The sequence below is a fragment of the Entelurus aequoreus genome, linkage group LG05 (assembly GCF_033978785.1).
Source record: "Entelurus aequoreus isolate RoL-2023_Sb linkage group LG05, RoL_Eaeq_v1.1, whole genome shotgun sequence".
NCBI lineage: Eukaryota > Metazoa > Chordata > Actinopteri > Syngnathiformes > Syngnathidae > Entelurus > Entelurus aequoreus.
The window spans coordinates 10,926,181-10,944,728 of NC_084735.1; the positions used below are offsets into that span (position 1 = coordinate 10,926,181).

General features: G+C 42.4%; 1 protein-coding gene across 1 annotated transcript in view; it reads right to left on the bottom strand.

The window, feature by feature from the left end:
* Window positions 1-16,544, bottom strand: part of LOC133649531 (uncharacterized) — a 98,200-nt gene extending 81,656 nt beyond the window's left edge. The window contains exons 1-4 of the mRNA XM_062046120.1: window positions 16,487-16,544; window positions 15,688-16,409; window positions 3,469-3,608; window positions 880-978 (exon numbers count right to left, since the gene is read on the bottom strand). Of these exons, the coding sequence (XP_061902104.1) occupies window positions 880-978; window positions 3,469-3,608; window positions 15,688-15,757 (309 nt within the window). The 5' untranslated portion in view covers window positions 15,758-16,409; window positions 16,487-16,544. The remainder of the gene's footprint in view (window positions 1-879; window positions 979-3,468; window positions 3,609-15,687; window positions 16,410-16,486) is intronic.
* Window positions 16,545-18,548: the final 2,004 nt, after the last annotated feature.

Consider the following 18,548-nt stretch of genomic DNA (forward strand, 5'->3'; position numbering starts at 1 on the left):
GGTCTTAGTAGATCACATGTGACACACCCACTAATAGTGCACACTACTTTACACACACTGGTTGGGTCTTAGTAGATCACCTGTGCCACACCCACTAATAGTGCACACTACTTTACACATGCTGTTTGGGTCTTAGTAGACCACCTGTGACACACCCACTAATAGTGCACACTACTTTACACACGCTGTTTGGGTCTTAGTAGATCACATGTGACACACCCACTAATAGTGCACACTACTTTACACACACTGGTTGGGTCTTAGTAGATCACCTGTGCCACACCCACTAATAGTGCACACTACTTTACACACGCTGTTTGGGTCTTAGTAGACCACCTGTGCCACACCCACTAATAGTGCACACTACTTTACACACGCTGTTTGGGTCTTAGTAGATCACCTGTGCCACACCCACTAATAGTGCACACTACTTTACACACACTGTTTGGGTCTTAGTAGACCACCTGTGACACACCCACTAATAGTGCACACTACTTTACACACGCTGTTTGGGTCTTAGTAGATCACATGTGACACACCCACTAATAGTGCACACTACTTTACACACACTGGTTGGGTCTTAGTAGATCACCTGTGCCACACCCACTAATAGTGCACACTACTTTACACACGCTGTTTGGGTCTTAGTAGACCACCTGTGCCACACCCACTAATAGTGCACACTACTTTACACACGCTGTTTGGGTCTTAGTAGATCACCTGTGCCACACCCACTAATAGTGCACACTACTTTACACACACTGTTTGGTAGATCAGGCCCCAGGTGACAAGACTTAACCGAGTGCGTGGTTGTTAAACAAGATGGCGGCCATGGTGTAGTCAGGCGTGCAAACATCTGCCCTCGGACTTCATACTCACCCCTGATCGCTCGCAGTAGATCTTGATCCCGCTGAAGGAGACGGTCAAGAAGACTCTCTGCTTGTGCTCGCCTTTGGAACGTGCGGACGACGCCATACCCTGCAGGAGAGCAAGATGTGAGAAGATGACAGCCTTCCTTTACCCTACGGGCCGCACTTTGGACACCCCTGATGTACACTGGGTATGTAACCCACTGTCTTTTTACCGCATTCCACACGGGGACGTAAACCCTGGTCGCCCGTATGAGAGAGCAGGGTGCTAGCCACTGGGTTGACCAGCACGACTCGTGCATGAGGTTTACCAACCTACACCTGTTTCACAAACACCTGGAAGTACGTGAGTTTTCCTATTGGTTCTAAACTGTGACTGATCTGAGAGAAACCACACGTTTGCTCTTGTCCACATGTGACTGAGGTGAATGATGTTAACAAACCTATACATCTGTTACACACACCTGGAAGCATGTGACTCGTCCTATTGGTTCTAAACTGTGACTGATCTGAGAGAAACCACATTTTTGCCCTTGTCCACATGTGACTGAGGTGAATGATGTTAACAAACCTATACATCTGTTACACACACCTGGAAGCATGTGACTCCTCCTATTGGTTCTAAACTGTGACTGATCTGAGAGAAACCACATTTTTGCTCTTGTCCACATGTGACTGAGGTGAATGATGTTAACAAACCTATACATCTGTTATACACACTTGGAAGCATGTGATTCCTCCTATTGGTTCTAAACTGTGACTGATCTGAGAGAAACCACACACTTACCCTTGTCCACATGTGACTGAGGTGAATGATGTTAACAAACCTATACATCTGTTACACACACCTGGAAGCATGTGACTCCTCCTATTGGTTCTAAACTGTGACTGATCTGAGAGAAACCACATTTTTACTCTTGTCCACATGTGACTGAGGTGAATGATGTTAACAAACCTATACATCTGTTATACACACTTGGAAGCATGTGATTCCTCCTATTGGTTCTAAACTGTGACTGATCTGAGAGAAACCACACCTTGCTCTTGTCCACATGTGACTGAGGTGAATGAAGTTAACAAACCTATACATCTGTTACACACACCTGGAAGCATGTGACTCCTCCTATTGGTTCTAAACTGTGACTGATCTGAGAGAAACCACATTGCTCTTGTCTACATGTGACTGAGGTGAATGATGTTAACAAACCTATACATCTGTTATACACACTTGGAAGCATGTGATTCTTCCTATTGGTTCTAAACTGTGACTGATCTGAGAGAAACCACAGTCATGCTCTTGTCCACATGTGACTGAGGTGAGTGATGTTAACAAACCTATACATCTGTTATACACACTTGGAAGCATGTGACTCCTCCTATTGGTTCTAAACTGTGACTGATCTGAGAGAAACCACATTTTTGCTCTTGTCTACATGTGACTGAGGTGAATGATGTTAACAAACCTATACATCTGTTATACACACTTGGAAGCATGTGATTCCTCCTAATGGTTCTAAACTGTGACTGATCTGAGAGAAACCACACTATTGCTCTTGTCCACATGTGACTGAGGTGAATGATGTTAACAAACCTATACATCTGTTATACACACTTGGAAGCATGTGATTCCTCCTATTGGTTCTAAACTGTGACTGATCTGAGAGAAACCACATTTTTGCTCTTGTCCACATGTGACTGAGGTGAATGATGTTAACAAACCTATACATCTGTTACACACACCTGGAAGCATGTGACTCCTCCTATTGGTTCTAAACTGTGACTGATCTGAGAGAAACCACATTTTTGCTCTTGTCTACATGTGACTGAGGTGAATAATGTTAACAAACCTATACATCTGTTATACACACTTGGAAGCATGTGATTCCTCCTATTGGTTCTAAACTGTGACTGATCTGAGAGAAACCACACCCTTACTCTTGTCCACATGTGACTGAGGTGAATGATGTTAACAAACCTATACATCTGTTACACACACCTGGAAGCATGTGACTCCTCCTATTGGTTCTAAACTGTGACTGATCTGAGAGAAACCACACAATTGCTCTTGTCCACATGTGACTGAGGTGAATGATGTTAACAAACCTATACATCTGTTATACACACTTGGAAGCATGTGATTCCTCCTATTGGTTCTAAACTGTGACTGATCTGAGAGAAACCACACTTTGCTCTTGTCCACATGTGACTGAAGTGAGTGAGGTTTACCAACCTACACCTGTTAAACACACCTGGAAGCACGTGACTCCTCCTATTGGTTCCAAACTGTGACTGATCTGAGAGAAACCACACCTTTCCTCTTGTCCACATGTGACTGAAGTGAGTGAGGTTTACCAACCTACACCTGTTAAACACACCTGGAAGCATGTGACTCCTCCTATTGGTTCTAAACTGTGACTGATGTTAGAGAAACCACACAATTGCTCTTGTCCACATGTAACTGAGGTAAGTGAGGTTTACTAATGTACACCTGGCACACATACCTGGAAGTATGTGAGTCCTCCTATTGGTTCTAAACTGTGACTGATCTGAGAGAAACCACACAGTTGTCCACATGTGACTGAGACGAGTGAGTCAGCACCTTCAGCTTCATCATGGAGTCCTGACACAGCTTGTCCCCGCGTGCCGCCGTCACCTCGTCTATCCCGATCAGCTTGGCCTTGTAGCGCACGCCGTCTCCACGGAAACGCTTAATAAGCCCCGCCTCGCTGCGGTCCTGACCTGCGGCGGGAAGAAAAGGAGGGGAAGGGGAGGACAGGCTGCATGAGTCGGACGATCTGACATAAATATTTATGGCGCCGGAAATGTAGAGTGAATCATGAATTAGTGGCGAGTGAAGACATGGAGCTGGAAAACAAGAGACGAGGCAACATGTAATATATACATGATGTAAGTATATATGTAATATATACATGATGTAAGTATATATGTAATATATACATGATGTAAGTATATATGTAATATATACATGATGTAAGTATATATGTAATATATACATGATGTAAGTATATATGTAATATATACATGATGTAAGTATATATGTAATATATACTTGATGTAAGTATATATGTAATATATACTTGATGTAAGTATGTATGTAATATATACTTGATGTAAGTATATATGTAATATATACTTGATGTAAGTATATATGTAATATATACTTGATGTAAGTATATATGTAATATATACTTGATGTAAGTATGTATGTAATATATACTTGATGTAAGTATATATGTAATATATACTTGATGTAAGTATATATGTAATATATACTTGATGTAAGTATATATGTAATATATACTTGATGTAAGTATATATGTAATATATACTTGATGTAAGTATATATGTAATATATACTTGATGTAAGTATATATGTAATATATACTTGATGTAAGTATATATGTAATATATACATGATGTAAGTATATATGTCATGTAGTAACATTCATAATAATATGTAATATATACATGATGTAAGTATATAATAAGCGCCAAGACTCTAATAAGTGCCAAAACCCCAATAAGCACCAAGACCCCAATAAGCGTCAAGATCCCAATATGCGCCAAGACCCCATTAAGCTCCAAGACCCCAATAAGTGCCAAGACCCCAATAAGCACCAAGACCCCAATAAGTGCCAAGACCCCAATATGCGCCAAGACCCCAATAAGTGCCAAGACCCCAATAAGCACCAAGACCACAATAAGTGCCAAGACCCCAATAAGCACCAAAACCCCAATAAGCACCAAAACCCCAATAAGCGCCAAGACCCCAATAAGTGCCAAGACCCCAATAAGCACCAAGACCCCAATAAGTGCCAAGACCCCAATATGCACCAAGACCCCAATAAGTGCCAAGACCCCAATAAGCACCAAGACCCCAATAAGCACCAATACCCCAATAAGTGCCAAGACCCTAATAAGTGCCAAGACCCCAATAAGTGCCAAGACCCTAATAAGTGCCAAGACCCCAATATGCGCCAAGACCCCAATAAGTGCCAAGACCCCAATAAGTGCCAAGACCCCAATAAGCACCAAGACCCCAATAAGCACCAAGACCCCAATAAGTGCCAAGACCCTAATAAGTGCCAAGTCCCCAATAAGTGCCAAGACCCCAATAAGCACCTAAACCCCATTTGGTGCCAAGACCCCAATAAGTGCCAAAACCCCAATAAGCACCAAGACCCCAATAAGCGCCAAGACCCCAATAAGCGCCAAGATCCCAATAAGCGTCAAGATCCCAATAAGCGCCAAGACTCCATTAAGCGCCAAGACCCCAATAAGTGCCAAGACCCCAAAAAGTGTCAAGACCACAATAAGTGCCAAGACCCCAATAAGCACCAAAACCCCAATAAGCACCAAAACCCCAATAAGCGCCAAGACCCCAATAAGCGCCAAGACCCCATTAAGCGCCAAGACCCCAATAAGCGCCAAGACCTGGACTCAGACGTAGTGTCATTTGGTCTGGGTTTCTGGGTCTGGACTCAGACATGGTGTCATGGGGTCTGGGTTCTTGGTCTGAACTCAGACATGGTGTCACAGGGTCTGGGTTTCTGGGTCTGGACTCAGACGTGGTGTCATGTGGTCTGAGTTTTTGGTCTGGACTCAGACGTGGTGTCACGTGGTCTGGGTTCTGGGTCTGGACTCAGACGTGGTCTGGGTTGTGGGTGGGGATGAAGTGGTGAAGAGAGAGAAGTGGTTTGAGGAGACCGAGGACAGGGTCCAGATGGCAGCAGATGGTCCCTCCAGGACTTGGCTACTGCTAACTTTCTGTCAGGGCATGGATTAACCTTTGACCCCCTCTGAGCTTGTCGCCATGACAACGTCCCCTCCAGCTACTTCTAATTGAGTCTCTTCTTCATGTTGTCTTCTAGACCAGGTCTAGACCAGGTCTTAGGTCCTCTAGACCTTAGGCAGCCAAGTCCAGGTCTGATCCACCACCTTCATTTATTTGGCCCCGAGAACTTGGAAATATAAGAGTCAATAGTACTTTATACTTGATGTACTTTCTTACTTAATAGTACTTTATCCTTGATGTACTTTCTGACTTAATAGTACTTTATCCTTGATGTACTTTCTGACTTAATAGTACTTTATCCTTGATGTATTTCTTGACCTAATAGTACTTTATCCTTGATGTACTTTCTTACTTAATAGTACTTTATCCTTGATGTACTTTCTGACTTAATAGTACTTTATCCTTGATGTACTTTCTGACTTAATAGTACTTTATCCTTAATGTACTTTCTGACTTAATAGTACTTTATCCTTAATGTACTTTCTGACTTAATAGTACTTTATCCTTGATGTACTTTCTGACTTAATAGTACTTTATCCTTGATGTACTTTCTTACTTAATAGTACTTTATCCTTGATGTACTTTCTGACTTATAGTACTTTATCCTTGATGTACTTTCTTACTTAATAGTACTTTATCCTTGATGTACTTTCTGACTTATAGTACTTTATCCTTGATGTACTTTCTTACTTAATAGTATTTTATCCTTGATGTACTTTCTGGCTTAATAGTACTTTATCCTTGATGTACTTTCTGACTTAATAGTACTTTATCCTTAATGTACTTTCTGACTTAATAGTACTTTATCCTTAATGTACTTTCTGACTTAATAGTACTTTATCCTTGATGTACTTTCTGACTTAATAGTACTTTATCCTTGATGTACTTTCTTACTTAATAGTACTTTATCCTTGATGTACTTTCTGACTTAATAGTACTTTATCCTTGATGTACTTTCTTACTTAATAGTACTTTATCCTTGATGTACTTTCTGACTTATAGTACTTTATCCTTGATGTACTTTCTTACTTAATAGTATTTTATCCTTGATCTACTTTCTGGCTTAATAGTACTTTATCCTTGATGTACTTTCTGACTTAATATTACTTTATCCTTGATGTACTTTCTGACTTAATAGTACTTTATCCTTGATGTACTTTGTGACTTAATAGTACTTTATCCTTAATGTACTTTCTTACTTAATAGTATTTTATCCTTGATGTACTTTCTGACTTAATAGTACTTTATCCTTGATGTACTTTCTGACTTAATAGTACTTTATCCTTGATGTTCTTTCTTACTTAATAGTACTTTATCCTTAATGTACTTTCTTACTTAATAGTATTTTATCCTTGATGTACTTTCTGACTTAATAGTACTTTATCCTTGATGTACTTTCTGACTTAATAGTACTTTATCCTTGATGTATTTTCTGACTTAATAGTACTTTATCCTTGATGTACTTTCTGACTTAATAGTACTTTATCCTTGATGTACTTTGTGACTTAATAGTACTTTATCCTTAATGTACTTTCTTACTTAATAGTACTTTATCCTTGATGTACTTTCTTACTTAATAGTACTTTATCCTTGATGTACTTTCTTACTTAATATTACTTTATCCTTGATGTACTTTCTGACTTAATAGTACTTTATCCTTGATGTACTTTCTTACTTAATAGTACTTTATCCTTGATGTATTTTTTGACTTAATAGTACTTTATCCTTGATGTACTTTCTGACTTACTAGTACTTTATCCTTGATGTACTTTCTTACTTAATAGTACTTTATCCTTGATGTATTTTTTGACTTAATAGTACTTTATCCTTGATGTACTTTCTGACTTAATAGTACTTTATCCTTGATGTACTTTCTGACTTAATAGTACTTTATCCTTGATGTACTTTGTGACTTAATAGTACTTTATCCTTAATGTACTTTCTTACTTAATAGTACTTTATCCTTGATGTACTTTCTTACTTAATAGTACTTTATCCTTGATGTACTTTCTGACTTAATATTACTTTATCCTTGATGTATTTCTGACTTAATAGTACTTTATCCTTGATGTACTTTCTTACTTAATAGTACTTTATCCTTGATGTATTTTTTGACTTAATAGTACTTTATCCTTGATGTACTTTCTGACTTAATAGTACTTTATCCTTCATGTACTTTCTTACTTAATAGTACTTTATCCTTGATGTATTTTTTGACTTAATAGTACTTTATCCTTGATGTACTTTCTGACTTAATAGTACTTTATCCTTGATGTACTTTCTGACTTAATAGTACTTTATCCTTGATGTACTTTCTGACTTAATAGTACTTTATCCTTGATGTACTTTCTGACTTAATAGTACTTTATCCTTGATGTACTTTCTGACTTAATAGTACTTTATCCTTGATGTACTTTCTGACTTAATAGTACTTCATCCTTGATGTACTTTCTGACTTAATAGTACTTTATCCTTGATGTACTTTCTGATTTAATAGTACTTTATCCTTTAAGTACTTTCTGACTTAATAGTACTTTATCCTTGATGTACTTTCTTACTTAATAGTACTTTATCCTTGAAGTACTTTCTGACTTAATAGTACTTTATCCTTGATGTACTTTCTGACTTAATAGTACTTTATCCTTGATGTACTTTCTTACTTAATAGTACTTTGTCCTTGATGTACTTTCTGACTTAATATTACTTTATCCTTGATGTACTTTCTTACTTAATAGTACTTTATCCTTGATGTACTTTCTTACTTAATAGTACTTCATCCTTGATGTACTTTCTGACTTAATAGTACTTTATCCTTGATGTACTTTCTTACTTATTAGTACTTTATCCTTGATGTATTTTTTGACTTAATAGTACTTTATCCTTGATGTACTTTCTGACTTAATAGTACTTTATCCTTGATGTACTTTCTTACTTATTAGTACTTTATCCTTGATGTATTTTTTGACTTAATAGTACTTTATCCTTGATGTACTTTCTGACTTAATAGTACTTTATCCTTGATGTACTTTCTTACTTAATAGTACTTTATCCTTGATGTATTTCTTGACCTAATAGTACTTTATCCTTGATGTACTTTCTGACTTAATAGTACTTTATCCTTGATGTACTTTCTGACGTAATAGTACTTTATCCTTGATGTACTTTCTGACTTTATAGTACTTTATCCTTGATGTACTTTCTTACTTAATAGTACTTTATCCTTGATGTACTTTCTGACTTAATAGTACTTTATCCTTGTTTACTTGATGTGGTTCGAGTGAGATGGGTAGGTTGTGAGTTCAAACCCCGGCCGAGTCATACCAAAGACTATAAAAATGGGAGCTATTACCTCCCTGCTTGGCACTCAGCACCAAGGGTTGGGATTGGGGGTTAAATCACCAAAAATGATTCCAGGGCGTGGCCACTGCTGCTGCTCACTGCTCCCCTCACCTCCCAGGCTGTGAACAAGGGGATGGGTCAGATGCAGAAAATAATTTCGCCACACCTAGTGTGTGTGTGACAATCGTTGGTACTTTAACTTTAACTTGATGTACTTTCTTCCTTAATAGTACTTTATCCTTGATGTACTTTCTTCCTTAATAGTACTTTATCCTTGATGTACTTTCTTACTTAATAGTATTGTATCCTTTCTTACTTGATGTACTTTATTAAACTCTCTGAAAATTCTGTTTTTTCAACGTAAAAAAATCATGTCTTTGGATTTTTTTTTTTATTCCTGTTTTTACTTTCTGGTTTACTGAGTTTAGTGATTGGTGTCCCCACCTGCTGTTGTCATTAATTACATAGTCAAATGTTTTCGTTTGTACTTTTTTACTATAAGTAACTGTGGTACTGTGTTTCCATTTACAGTATTCTGTAAGAACCACCGTGCATTAGTGATGGAGAGGGGAGTGCATGATGGAGAGGGGAGTACATGATGGAGAGGAAAGTGCATGATGAAGAGGGGAGTACATGATGGAGAGGGTAGTGCATGATGAAGAGGGGAGTACATGATGGAGAGGGGAGTACATAATAGAGAGGGGAGTGCCTGATGGAGAGGGGAGTACATGATGGAGAGGGGAAAGCATGATGAAGAGGGGAGTACATGATGGAGAGGGGAGTACATGATGGAGAGGGGAGTACATGATGGAGAGGGGAGTACATGATAGAGAGGGGAGTGCCTGATGGAGAGGGGAGTGCCTGATGGAGAGGGGAGTACATGATGGAGAGGGGAAAGCATGATGGAGAGGGGAGTACATGATGGAGAGGGGAGTACATGATGGAGAGGGAAGTGAATGATGAAGAGGGGAGTGCATGATGGAGAGGGGAGTGCATGATGGAGAGGGGAGTGCATGATGGAGAGGGGAGTACATGATGGAGAGGGGAGTACATGATGAAGAGGGGAGTGCATGATTGAGAGGGGAGTGCAAGATGGAGAGGGGAGTGCATGATGGAGAGGGGAGTGCATGATGGAGAGGGAAGTGCATGATGAAGAGGGGGGTACATGATGAAGAGGGGAGTGCATGATGGAGAGGGAAGTGCATGATGGAAAGGGGAGTGCATGATGGAGAGGGGGGGAGTACATGATGGAGAGGGGAGTACATGATGGAGAGGGGAGTGCATGATGGAGAGGGGAGTGCATGTTGGAGAGTGCATGATGGAGAGGGGAGTGCATGATGGAGAGTGCATGATGGAGAGGGGAGTGCATGATGAAGAGGGGAGTACATGATGGAGAGGGGAGTACATGATGGAGAGTGGAGTGCATGATGGAGAGGGGAGTACATGATGGAGAGGGGAGTACATGATGGAGAGGGGAGTGCCTGATGGAGAGGGGAGTACATGATGAAGAGGGGAGTACATGATGGAGAGGGGAGTGCATGATGGAGAGGGAAGTGCATGATGAAGAGGGGAGTACATGATTGATTGATTGATTGATTGATTGATTGATTGAGAGTTTTATTAGTAGGTTGCACAGTGAAGTACATATTCCGTACAATTGACCACTAAATGGTAACACCCGAATAAGTTTTTCAACTTGTTTAAGTCGGGGTCCACTTAAATTGATTCATGATACAGATATATACTATCATATATACTATCATCATAATACAGTCATCACACAAGATAATCACATTGAATTATTTACATTATTTACAATCAGGGGTGTGGAGGGGGGTGGGGGGGTGGGGGGGGATATGGACATCAAGTAGTGGACATAGAGAGAGAGAGAGAGAGAGAGAGAGAGAGAGAGAGAGAGAGAGAGATCAGAAGGCATAAGAAAAAGAAAAAGTATCTGCATTTGATTGTTTACATTTGATTATTAGCAATCCGGGGAGGGTGTTAGTTTAGGGTTGTAGCTGCCTGGAGGTGAACTTTTATTGCGGTTTTGAAGGAGGATAGAGATGCCCTTTCTTTTATACCTGTTGGGAGCGCATTCCACATTGATGTGGCATAGAAAGAGAATGAGTTAAGACCTTTGTTAGTTCGGAATCTGGGTTTAACGTGGTTAGTGGAGCACCCCCTGGTGTTGTGGTTATGGCGGTCATTTACGTTAAGGAAGTAGTTTGACATGTACTTCGGTATCAGGGAGGTGTAGCGGATTTTATCGACTAGGCTCAGTGCAAGTTGTTTAACTCTGTCCTCCACCTTGAGCCAGCCCACTTTATGAAGAGGGGAGTGCATGATGGAGAGGGGAGTGCATGTTGGAGAGGGGAGTGCATGATGGAGAGTGCATGATGGAGAGGGGAGTGCATGATGGAGAGGAGAGTGCATGATGGAGAGTGCATGATGGAGAGGGGAGTGCATGATGAAGAGGGGAGTGCCTGATGGAGAGGGCAGTACATGATGGAGAGGGGAGTGCATGATGGAGAGGGGAGTGCATGATGGAAAGTGCATGATGGAGAGGGGAGTGCATGATGAAGAGGGGAGTACATGATGGAGAGGGGAGTACATGATGGAGAGGGGAGTGCATGATGGAGAGGGGAGTACATGATGGAGAGGGGAGTGCATGATGGAGAGGGGAGTGCATGATGGAGAGGGGAGTGCATGATGGAGAGGGGAGTACATGATGAAGAAGGGAGTACATGATGAAGAGTGCATGATGGAGAGGGGAGTGCATGATGGAAAGGGGAGTACATGATGGAGAGGGGAGTACATGATGGAGAGGGGAGTACATGATGGAGAGGGGAGTGCATGATGAAGAGGGGAGTGCATGATGGCGAGGGGAGTGCATGATGAAGAGTGCATGATGGAGAGGGTACTGCATGATGAAGAGGGGAGTACATGATGAAGAGGGGAGTACATGATGAAGAGGGGAGTGCATGATGGAGAGGGGAGTACATGATGGAGAGGGGAGTGCATGATAGAGAGGGAAGTGCATGATGAAGAGGGGAGTACATGATGAAGAGGGGAGTGCATGACAGAGAGGGGAGTGCATGACGGAGAGGGGAGTACATGATGGAGAGGGGAGTGCATGATGGAGAGGGGAGTGCATGATGGAGAGGAGAGTGCATGATGAAGAGGGGAGTGCATGATGGAGGGGGGAGTGCATGATGAAGAGTGCATGATGAAGAGTGCATGATGAAGAGTGCATGATGGAGAGGGGAGTGCATGATGGAGAGGGGAGTGCATGATGGAGAGGGGAGTACATGATGGAGAAGTGAGTGCATGATGGAGAGGGGAATGCATGATGAAGAGGGGAGTGCATGATGGAAAGGGGAGTACATGATGGAGAGGGGAGTGCATGCTGGAGAGGGGAGTACATGATGGAGAGGGGAGTGCATGATGGAGAGGGGAGTACATGATGAAGAGGGGAGTGCATGATGGAGAGGGGAGTACATGATGAAGAGGGAAGTGCATGATGAAGAGGGGAGTACATGATGAAGAGGGGAATGCATGATGGAGAGGGGAGTGCATGATGGAGAGGGGAGTGCATGATGAAAAGGAGTAGAGCGAGGCTGAAGTGAAGAATGAGAGCGACTCCTCTTGTTGCTCACTTCCTCATCAATCAAACTCTTTGCACCTTTCCCCTCCCCCACAGGACTGTGGGCGTGGTCCTGTTACGTCACTCATGGCGTGCATGGAAGTGACAGGACAGGACGTCCCTGACACCTCCATCACCCCGAGGCCACACGGGATAACTCTGCCACATCTGGATCGCTGCCAGCAGACTCCATGACGCAGTGAAGTGAGAAGGCATCTCTTCCATGTGTGCCCGGGAGAGGAAGGTAAGAAGTGTCAGCTTCACTCGCTGTCCAACCTCCCTGCCTCCATTTTTGTGGAGGAAAGATTGCTATTCCCTTTCCAAACACTCCATTCATCACTTCCTGGGAACTCTTCCTACTATTTCATGACGGTGCCTTTTTCATGCAGCCTTCTATTTACACACCATACCACACCATACCATACCAAGTGTGTTCAGGTCAGCCAACACATGCAGAATAAGAACATCTGCTCTCTGTGCTGTGCCACGTGCTACATGTTGGACGGGGAGAGGGCACAGTCCAAGTGGAGGCACATAAATAATCCTGAATAGGCGGGTCAGGAAGCGGCTGGAAGATGGTCTCTAAAACTAACCTTTACCTGAAACACGAAACGTGACACATTGCACTATCCACCTTGAATATCTTAAAATGTGTTTTGTGGCAATTCCAACGTTGACCACCATGTCAGTTGCCGTGTAGAGCGGCGCTTTCCACCATTTTCAGCAGACTGCATTCCAAAATATAAAAACCTCCCCTCTTCCTCTCACTCGAGATCCACCCAGGAATGGTTCCCTCTTCCACCATCATGTGGACCACAAAGAAGTCTTTTAAATGCAGAACAAAAAATCTGAATATGACCCCTTTTAGGGCTTTTTCAATATGAGTCCAAAGAAAGCAATGGACAAGCGACACGTGCTTTGAAGTGGTCAGGAAGTATCTACAGCGTTGTCAACACCGTCTTCCTCCGCCCTTCCGCTGGACGTAAAGAAGGCTAACCGCCAAGGTAGTTTTACTTTTGATTCTTAATCATCGTAGTGATCTGGCTGTTAAAAGTGTTGTGAGCGCACCACAGGACTAGTGCCAGCGTGTGTGCGTGTCGGCAGGGCGGCTGAAAAGGTTTAGCTACCTGTTGTTGTTTTGGCTTTGTTACTAAATAGAAAGTTGATCTGTTGTTGGATGGATCAAAAGCTGAATACTTGTTGAAAATGAGCAATACAAGAACATTTTTATTCTGTTTGGTTAAACAGGAACTACAAAAAAAAATAATTTTATTTTGGTAATTTTGTTAGTCTGCACAAAAACTTGGCTATTCAACTACCGGTATTTGTTTCCCAGATATCTGTATGATTCCAAAACCTGTTAAAGTTCTGATTGGAGTCAAATTGTCATGACCTGTCACCCCCAGGTCATGACCTGTCACCCTCAGGTCATGACCTGTCACCCCCAGGTCATGACCTGTCACCCCCAGGTCATGACCTGTCACCCCCAAGCCATGTCTCGTTTCCTATTTGTTAGGGTTTTCCTGGGTTTGAGGTTCCAGTTCTGCTCCTATTCTCCCTTCGTTGTTGAAGGGCTGATTGTTTTCACCTGCCTCTGATTGCTCACCTGCTCCTGATCACTAATCAGAGGGCTTTAAACGTGGGACCATTCTATCGTGTGGTTGGTGGTGTTTTCCAGAATGCAAGAGGAAGCGGCAGAAGCAGTGAGCAGGTAAGAATCGTTATTCCAAGTGCAGAAGAAACTCAGTCAGCATAGCGTCATATACCGTGGTTCTCAGGCTATTGGTATGTGTACAGGCTCCATCCAGCGGTACGCCAAAGAATCAATCAAATATTCAAACACAGTGTTACTGTTCAAACTGCGTGTAATGTTAGGGTGGACAAACATTTGTAAATATACTTGTATACAAGTGTTTTTTGATGTGGTACTGGGTGTAAAAAGTTTGCACTAGACTAAAACTATAGAGAACCTAGCATGAAGCTAACGTAATAAAAGTAAGCAAAACAGCAAAGCAGAAACATAACTGTCGCAAAAAGGCAAACGATGGTCCACCCGTTGGTTTAAAGCCCTGTGATTAGTGATGAGGACCAAGTGCTTGAAATGTGGATTAAAACCATCAGTGGTCCTTAAAGGCCTACTGAAATGAATTTTTTTTATTTAAACGGGGATAGCAGATCTATTCTATGTGTCATACTTGATCATTTCGCGATATTGCCATATTTTTGCTGAAAGGATTTAGTTTTTAAAATTTGTTTAGAAGCCAAAGCTGCATACTCACAGTAGCACGTCTGCGTCTTTGTCATCCAAATCAAAGTAATCCTGGTAAGAGTCTGTGTTGTCCCAGTTCTCTACAGGCGTCTGTGTATCGAAGTCAAAAGTCCTCCTGGTTAGAGTCTCTGTTATCCGAGTTCTTCCATCTTGACTGCATCTTTCGGGAATGTAAACAAAGAAGCGCCGGCTGTGTACTGTTGTGGCTGACTACGTTCGAAAAATACGTCCATTTCGCACCGACAACTTTCTTCTTTGCTTGCTCAGCTTCCTTCTCCATAATGCAATGAACATGATTGCAACAGATTCACGAACACAGATGTCCAGAATACTGTGGAATTATGAAATGAAAACAGAGCTTTTTCGTATTGGCTTCAATGTGGAAGGCATACCCGTGTTCGCCGGGCTACGTCACGCGCATACGTCATCCTCAGAGGCGTTTCGAACCGGAAGTTTAGCGGCAAATTTAAAATGTCACTTTATAAGTTAACCCGGCCGTATTGGCATGTGTTATAATGTTAAGATTTCATCATTGATATATAAACTATCAGACTGCGTGGTCGGTAGTAGTGGCTTTCAGTAGGCCTTTAAAATGTGTTCATGAGTGTGTGAGGTATATTCAGGTCTTAAACTAAAGTCTTAACCCTGGAGTCTTAACCCTGGAGTCTGAAACCCGGAGTCTGAAACCTGGTCAGGGCTTCTTTGCATGTTTTTAGAACGATGAACGCATTTTGGTGTAAGACTTTCCTACCTTTGATCCTCCTGGACTCCCTCCGCTGGCTGGTTTTGACACCCGGCTGGAGCTCAGCCTCTGCAGACATCCTCCACTGCTGAGTCCCAAGTCCAGGCTCACAGCAAGTCCACCATCGGTTCGCAGAGGATCTAATCCGAGGTCAAGCGGCCCACTCACACACGCCTCCCAGTGGACTTCAAAGTCATGCTACTCCTCCAGGGACGAAGAGCCAGCATGGATGGAGGTCCCTCTTCACTGGGCCATGGCGTGTGCGAGCTGGCAAACTACTCATGAAGAGCTTGATGAGCCGCTCAGCCTCCTGAGAGGAGCCTCACATGTGATCTTGTGGAGTCCTTGAAGGTCAGGCGTCACATGGTCCACCTGTGGCTCAGCAATAATTCCCTCCAGGGAGGCAGCAGCATCGATTGCATCAAAGATTGTTCTCCACAGTAGGTGGGTATTCTCCACAGTAGGTGGGTATTCTCCACAGTAGGTTGGTATTCTCCGCAGAGGGTGGGTATTCTCCGCAGAAGGTGGGTATTCTCCACAGTAGGTGGGTAATTTCCACAGTAGGTGTGTATTTTCCGCAGTAGGTGGGTATTCTCCGCAGTAGGTGGGTATTCTCCGCAGTAGGTCGGTGTTGTCCGCAAAAGGTGGGTACTCTCCGCAGTAGGTGGGTATTCTCCGGTGGAAGAGAGAACGTCAGATGTGCTCCCACAGCCTCTCACCGGCTTCCAACCCTGCAGGGCGATGGAGAGACCGAGGTTAATGTTGGAGATGAAACAGCCCTGCCCCCGTTCGCTCATTGAACATTTACCAAATCAACAAAGATGTTCTTAGCGTTTGTGGATCATCAATCCTTAATGAAACTCTGGCTTGGAGGAGAAGACGTGCATTTAGGACATGGCGGCTGCTTTTCTGCCTCAAAAGAACATTTTCATTAGATCAGAGGAGGAGGGAGCAGGGGCGGGCCAAAGACAGGCGGCGGTGGGAATTCTGGCAAGAAACTGGAGCCCCCCCCCAGGTTGGGCTTTAATGCTAACAATGGCGACGGGCCAAGCTGGCACCGTGGCATGTGTTGGCATGGCAACGGGCCCTTGCTGGCCTACGTGGTACATCAAACACTTCATCTGTTCCGCCACTTGGTTCTGGTCCACAGTGGGACTGATCAAACGTGACAGTAGCATTTTCTGCAAAACAAAGGAAGGGGATTCATACGGTGCGGTCTACCTGACACATGAAACGTGACGAATGTGGGGCGTGCAATGTCCACTGTATCCACCAGGTGGCAGTAAAGTGCTAAAGTGTTTTGTGGCAATTCCAAACTCCACCACAAAGTTGCTATGTAGAGTGGCACTTTCCATCATTTCCAAACTCCACTACAAAGTTGCTATGTAGAGCGGCACTTTCCATCATTTTCAGCAGACTGCATTGCAAAATGAGGAACGCCCCCTCCCTCTCACAAGAGATCCACCCAGGTGGAGCCATATGAATCCCTTCACTACTATATAACACTTTTAATCTGAAGCATCATAATGCGTGTCATCCTGGTAATCATGGTGGTCTTGTTTTGGCAAAGCCCACCACATCGGACCATAACAAATCACCGTAAACACACCTTAAGGTGACATACCGTATGAAATCATGGTAAACACACCTTAATGTGACGTACCCTATGAAATCACTGTAAACACACCTTAAGGTGACAAACCGTATGAAATCCCCGTAAACACACCTTAAAGTGACATACCCTATGAAATCACTGTAAACACACCTTAAGGTGACATACCGTATGAAATCACCGTAAACACACCTTAAGGTGACATATTGTGAGAAATCACTGTAAACACACCTTTAACGTGACATACCGTATGCAATCACCATAAACACACCTTAAGGTGACATACCGTATGAAATCACCGTAAACACTCCTTAAAGTGACATACCGTATGCAATCACAGTAAACACACCTTAAGGTGACATACCGTATGCAATCACAGTAAACACACCTTAAGGTGACATACCGTATAAAATCACTGTAAACACCTTTAACGTGACATACTGTATGAAATCACCGTGAACACACCTGAAGGTGACATACCGTATGAAATCACCATAAACACACCTTAAGGTGACATACTGTGAGAAATCACTGTAAACACACCTTTAACGTGACATACCGTATGAAATCACCGTAAACACACCTTAAGGTGAATTACCGTATCAAATCACCGTAAACACACCTTAAGGTGACATACCATATGAAATCACCGTAAACACTCTTTAAAGTGGCATACTGTATGAAATCACAGTAAACACACCTTAAGGTGACATACCGTATGAAATCACCGTAAACACTCCTTAAGGTGATATACTGTGAGAAATCACAGTAAACACACCTTAAAGTGACATACCGTATGAAATCACCGTAAACACACCTTAAAGTGACATACCGTATGAAATCATATTAAACACACCTTAAGGTGACATACCGTATGAAATCACTGTAAACACCCCTTTAGGTGACATACTGTATGAAATCACCGTAAACACACCTTGAGGTGACATACCATATGAAATCACCATAAACACACCTTAAGGTGACATACCGTATGAAATCACCGTAAACACTCCTTAAGGTGACATACCGTATGAAATCACCGTAAACACACCTTAAAGTGACATACTGTATGCAATCACAGTAAACACACCTTAAGGTGACATACCGTATACAATCACTGTAAACACCTTTAACGTGACATACTGTATGAAATCACCGTAAACACACCTGAAGGTGACATACCGTATGAAATCACCATAAACACACCTTAAGGTGACATACTGTGAGAAATCACTGTAAACACACCTTTAACGTGACA